Source organism: Humulus lupulus, chromosome 1 (genome assembly GCF_963169125.1).
Source record: "Humulus lupulus chromosome 1, drHumLupu1.1, whole genome shotgun sequence".
NCBI lineage: Eukaryota > Viridiplantae > Streptophyta > Magnoliopsida > Rosales > Cannabaceae > Humulus > Humulus lupulus.
In genome coordinates this window covers 103,146,670-103,153,067 of record NC_084793.1, presented here as the reverse complement: position 1 = coordinate 103,153,067, position 6,398 = coordinate 103,146,670, and the positions used below count along the sequence as shown (strand labels likewise).

At 31.7% G+C, this 6,398-nt stretch overlaps 1 protein-coding gene across 1 annotated transcript; it reads right to left on the bottom strand.

The window, feature by feature from the left end:
* Positions 1–708: 708 nt before the first annotated feature.
* Positions 709–3,296, bottom strand: LOC133819033 (uncharacterized). The gene is made up of 4 exons (XM_062252176.1): positions 2,251–3,296; positions 1,399–2,143; positions 1,021–1,320; positions 709–768 (listed from the first exon to the last, which is right to left on the bottom strand). Exons 1-4 carry the CDS (start codon positions 3,294–3,296, stop codon positions 709–711), a joined length of 2,151 nt encoding a protein of 716 aa, XP_062108160.1.
* Between the last annotated feature and the right edge of the window lie 3,102 nt (positions 3,297–6,398).

The following is a 6,398-nucleotide window of genomic DNA, read 5'->3' as shown; positions in this document are numbered from 1 at the left end:
TAAGAATTTAAGCCACAAACCAAATGGAATAAAATGTTGAACCCCTAGGCTAAATGACATCAACTTTTGAACCAAAATTTATGTATTTTTATCCATAAATTTTTTGTTTCAGTCTGAGCGCCGCGGCTCTAATGTCTGAAGGTTCTGTGCGCCGCGGCGGGTAAAATGGCACTTGCCTAAACGCTTTATAATCCAAGTATCTTTAAACAACAAAGTTTTAAATTTAAACTGTTAAGCTTTAAATATAAACTACTTGCCTAAGAATTTAAGCCACTAAGCTTTAAATTTAAACCACTTTCATAAAACTTTAAACCACAATGCAAATGGCTTCAAATTTTGAACCACGTGGCTAAATTGAATCAAATTTTGAACCACAAGGCTAAATGGTATCAAATTTTTATCCATTAAGCTCTATTTATAATCCAACTTTATTTAACCAACTATGTTTTAAATTTAAACCCCTAAGCTTAAAATTTAAACCCCTATGTTTTAAATTTAAACACCTTGCCTAGAAATTTAAACCGCAAGCCTTAAATAAATAAGATTAACTGATAAATTTGTCATAATTTAAAGATGATAATCTATCATCTTTTATAACCTTTTTCTATCAAATTCATCTCTCACTAATATCAATTCCTATTTTTCATAAATTAAATAGATAATAATATAATAAAAAACAAATGTACTTTAATAAATGTATAAACATTCTTATCCACAAGTCCACAACGCAACAAATATGTATAACATTGCATCTTTATAGTCTTTAGACTGCAACAGATAACAACAGTTTATGCTTTCATGCATAATGCACTGTTCTCAAGGACAATAATCAATCTCAATTATCATGATATGTATGCAATTCACAACTCAATGTTATCCTTATTTTAGAATTGGTTGGCTTTTACAATTCTTTCTATTATGCCCCAATATTCCGCAATTTCCACACTTGACTGTTCGAACATGCTTGGGAAATTCTCCTGTTGATGGAAATCTTTTTTTCTTGGGACGTCCTTGTTTTACTTTGAATTTTGGAGCTTTCATGATATCTCCTATAATTTCATCTGGGACACTCCAATCATATTTATCTGGAAGAGGATTAATTGATCCTGCATATGTCTCTTTCAAAACAGAATTTTTATACCAATTTGAGCAAAATTTGTACTTGTCCAAGTACTTGCTTTCAATTGTTGCAATAGCATGTGCACATGGAATTCCCTCTAGTTGAAATTCATTACATGTGCACATATGTTGTTCCAAGTCGACAACAAACACTCGATCACCATATGTGACACTAGATTTCATTGCATCAATTGCATCTACCTGTGAAACAATACAATTATTAAGCAATAAATTTAAAATCCTAACAAAAAGAAAATAAATGTAACTTTAATAACATACCTTCATTCGAAATGCCACATCAAGTTTGATTTCCATTTCATCATTTGCCCATTTTGTCACCTCAACAAATTGGTTAATTGCTGCTTCTTTTCTTGTTGAAAACCATCTTTGAAGCATCTCTCTTATAGCTTCTATTAACGACGTTATAGGCAATTCTCTCGCATGCACAATTGCTGCATTTATAGATTCGGCAATGTTACTTGTAAGAATGTTATACCTCTTCGTTGGAAAGAATGGCCGAGCCCATTTTTCTGGTTTTGCTTCCAAAAGATAAGTAGTCATTTCAGGGCTAATTTTCTGTAATTCAGCCATGGCAAAATAATATTCTTGAGCTGAGTACGCTCTTGAAGCAGTTTCAAATATGGCATGCACATGTAATCCCCTAAACTTAGTCCTTAGATTTTGCTTCAAATGATAAAGACAAACTCCATGATATACACCAGGATACACTTGTTCAACTGCATTTTTTATGCTTTTATGCCTGTCAGATACTATGCATAAGTTTTCTCGTTCTCCTATTGCTTCTTTTAGTCTTGTAAAGAACCATATCCATGCATTGTCATTTTCTGAATCCCCAATTCCAAAGGCGAGAGGAAAAATTTGATTGTTTCCATCTTTAACACAAGCTGCATACAGTGTACCTCCACATTTCGTCTTTAAAAATGTTCCATCTACCACTATAACTGGTCTACATTGCTTCCATCCATCTAATGAAGCCCCAAAAGCAATAAACATGTATTTAAACCTGTAAAATTTAATTAAAAAAACAACCAATTCCTAGAGATGTAAGATATGGATTGTAATCAGTAAAGCCTTTAATATAGGAATGTGAATCATAAATATTATTCATACCTGTTTTCTTCATCTTTACATACTCGTGTGATAGTTCCTGGGTTGGCCAACTGTAGCATATACAAATATGAAGGCAACAATGCATAACTTTCCTCATTTGACCCTCTAACATCATCAGCTGCAAGTGTTTTTGCTCTCCAAGCTTTATTGTATGTTACACCTACCCCATGTTCATCTCTCATGTCTCTTATTATTTGCCTTGGTCGATAGGTTGATCCTGGGTCACGAAACTTCTCTTTGAAGTAACTACTGATGACTTTTGCACTTGCTTGTCTATTTTCAAAATTTCTGTGATTTAAGGAGCATGTGTGGTGTTTATGGTATTTGATAACTCGAAAGTAGTCTGATACTTTTGAGCTTCTTGCACGTACATACCAGCCACAATTCTCATCTATGCATTTTGCCCAAAATGCTTCTGAACATGATTTTTGAATTATGTACTGAAAGTGTTTCTTGATGGCTATTTTCGCAAGTGTATGTTTTAGATCAGTCTTATTCTTGAAAACATAATTGAGTCTTATGTCTTCAATCTCCATATTCGGCAACACATGGAGAGGTGATTGAGCTTCTTGCCCGTGTTCTGTAAATTTGTTGGATTCTTGTGTTGAGGCGCTCTTCATCTTGCTAGTGCTTGCAGTATTTGTAGTGGGGTCTGTGAGAGTCAAACTTTGACTTGTTGCATTGCTTGCTAAAGCAGATGGAATGCTAGCTTCTCTTGGCAAAGAAATGGTTTGATTTCTCTGTTCTACTTCAACGATGAGAGGACATTTTTTCAACTCTTCCACAGTCTTGTTCAAGTTTAGATAAACTTGTAAATTCTCATCACTTTCTATCTTCATTCCTTTGCTTGTATCCATATTTGCATCAAAAATCAAGTTTTTTGAAATCAATCTTTCATTCAATCTGAGCTCTTTGTATATCTTGTTTACCAATTCCTCATACTTGATATCCTTTTCCACCATCAATATTTTCACTTCATGATCAATGTATTTGTTGTTTGCATTCCATCTTCCATTAAAAACTACAAATAACATTATCTTATCCATTCCCTGCAATAAAAAATAACACAACCATGAGAGCTTATTGCTTTATCTTGGATAGAAATTAAAAAAAAAAATCAATTCAATATACTTTTTCCCTTAACTTCACTCATCTCAAGGCAAACACAATTTTTGCAAAACTAAGTGTCAATAATATTTGTGACTCAATAAGAAGAATCAAAGTAATGCAAAAGATGTTTTATCGTGAAGATGAAGATAATAATGTTATTTTACAACAAAATTTAAACCTCAAACATTCAATGGCTAAAAATTTAAACTAATACTTTCTTAATTTACAACATTGTTCTTAAAATTGGGATTCAATGTGCTGAACAACAAAAACATATTTTTTAAGATGCTGGAAATAAACTTAAAATATGAACAACTAAACTTAAATGGCATCAAAATTTAATCCACAAGGTTTAAGTTTTATTCATTTAGGCTTAAATTATAAACATACTCTATTTTAATCTATATAATGTAATGTATGAATCTAATATAAAATTTTTATAATTTTAAACCAAATGTCTTAAAACTTAAACCACTATTTATAAATCTAAACCACAAGACTTAAATGACATCATATTTAAACTACAATTTATAAATTTTTATTCATTTAAGCTTAAATTATAAACCAACTATCTTTAAACCCCTAAGTTTGAAATTTAATCCACTAAGCTTTAAATTTAAACCACAATGCTTAAAATTTAAACCACTTGCTTTAAAATTTAAACCGCAAGCCTTAAATGGCTTAGATCAAATGTTTCATGGCATTTTGTTTGGTAAATTGTAGACACCCCAGCTAAGTTTGAAAAGTTCAGCTACTTGGCTAAAATCAAAGCTTGAAGGTTCCAAGGAAGAATTGAAGGCTAAAGAAAATTATTTGAGCAAGCTGGAAAGGAGCTATGCAAAATTTAATGACTTGCTTGTTGCATAGACAAACATACTAAAATCAAAAATTGAGAAATACTGAAGATAAAATAATTCTTGCCAATTCAAAACCCTTTACTTTGGGTGATAAGGTTAGATTGCTTGTTCACCTACAATGTGCAATAACATATGCCAAAGCTAGTAAAGACAAACAAATCCTTCTGTATTCTACAATAGCTGAGCAGTGAGGGCAGAGAAGCCAGACAAAGGAGTTTTCATTGGAGGGGCGGGAGATTCTACCACTGGAGCATTTCTGTGAGAAGTGTCGGAAGGCATTGAAGAATCAAGAAAGTAAAAGAATCAAGGGAAAGCTGAAGAAGAGGATTAATGTTTTTGGCTCATAGCATTTTAAAGAATAGAAAGTGTTTGATAAAAGCTCTGATCAAGTAATGGATTGAGCTTTTGAGCTTTGTATAATATCTTTATCCAAACCCAGCCAAATGTAAACAGAACAAACTCAGAATAATACACCAAAACAATTTTTTAACAGCTTTATCCAAACACAGTTGTTCATTTATGTAAACAGTTATATAAAAACAAACTCTAAATTAATTTAACAGAACCTTAGTATAATATCTAACATAATCATGCCAATCAACGAAAGCTTTCATTGAGTTCAAGCTACAGACCTTCAACTTTAATGTCAGAATAAAATCTAATTTATATGTATGATTGTACAGTTCAAAAAAATTTTAAAAAAATAAAATTTGTTTGTTTGTCAAGGAGTAGCTGTCGAACATGAAAAACTTACTCAAGGCCAAAGACAAATAATTGAGTTTCATTTGTATTGAATTTTATAAATATATGGTGATGATGGTATGATGACAATTGTATTCATTATGTATAAGAGAGATATATATCACAGACATTTTCACAAACACATGGCATACATCACAGTATATACGGTAAGAATTTATTTCGAATAAAGATGCAACAAAACATACATTAACAAAGGCTATGAATCTATAATAATCATTTATATATTACTGAAATATAAACATATATTAAGCATAGTTCACGTGAAAAAGTAATGAATCAAACTTCAAACAGCTCTTATGTCAATATCTCAGTAAAAAAAAAATCCTATTCCTATAACTATACCAGCAGTGGAGGCGCGGTGGAGGTGTGGTGGCTTCGTGGTGGAGCTGTGGTGGCAGAACCGTGGTTGTAGAACGTCGTAGAAGGTTATGGTGTCAATGACTCTATTGATGACAATGGCAAAGCTGCGGTGGACGTGTGGTGGCGTTGTGGTGGAGTTGTGCTGGTTTCGTGGTGGAGTTGTGGTGGTACAGTGCTGATCATGGAGGCTAGGATTGATTGGCAAGGTGTTAGAGAAAATGGTAATGGTCAAGGGCATTTTTGGAAGTGTGGGGGAAAAATGGGTAGAATTAAACAAAATATAATTAGAGGGTAATTTTAGTTAACTAATCATATAAGTGGCTAGTTTTCAACAAATCGTTTTATGGACCAGTAGGTTTTGATGTTGGTTCTTTTTTGGGAACTTGATTTTGGCTTACTTTGCACAAGATGGACATGCTGCTGGTGAAAATGTCAGTAAAGTATGTCTCTCTATTCATCTCTTTTTTTCAAATGTTGTAGTTCTTCATGAATCAACATTTTTATCATAGTTTAATTTCAAATTTTCCTTTTGTTATTCATCTGACTGAATAATACCACTTGGAGATTTAAGTTTGTAAAATAATTCTTAGTTCTGGTCTGTTGGCATGAAAAATTAGGGTATGTTTGACATTGTTTTCTGTTTTTTGTTTTCAAAGTTGTATTCTCGTATATGAGAACAAAAAATAGTTTTTGTAGTTTTCAAAAAATAAGAGGTGTTTGGTTAATGTTTTCTAAAAACAATTTTTTAGTTTTATTTTTTTAAAATCTTAAATAAAAAATTAACAAATATATTTATAAAGAGAAAAATCTTTTAAAAGTTTGTAATAAATAATGAGATAAAATAATTTGAAAGAAAAAATGATGAAAAATAAGGAGTGAGAAAGTAAGGAAAGAAAATTTGAATAAATAAAAATTGAGAAGAGAGAAATTGATCTAAGAAAAAATGAGAGAGAAAGTGACGAGAAAAAAAGTGAAGAGAGAGAAGTGAGTAGAGAAAAAGTGAGGAGAGAGGAAATAGCGAGAGAGAAAAAATGATGAGGGAGAAAATGAGGATATATT

Coding starts and splice junctions, on each gene's coding strand:
- LOC133819033 (XM_062252176.1), bottom strand. CDS start 3,296: ATGGATAAGATAATGTTATTTGTAGTTTTTAATGGAAGATGGAATGCA. Junction 2,144..2,250: donor TGTAAAGATGAAGAAAACAG/GTATGAATAATA, acceptor TAAATTTTACAG/GTTTAAATACATGTTTATTG. Junction 769..1,020: donor TGAAAGCTCCAAAATTCAAA/GTAAAACAAGGA, acceptor TATCTGTTGCAG/TCTAAAGACTATAAAGATGC.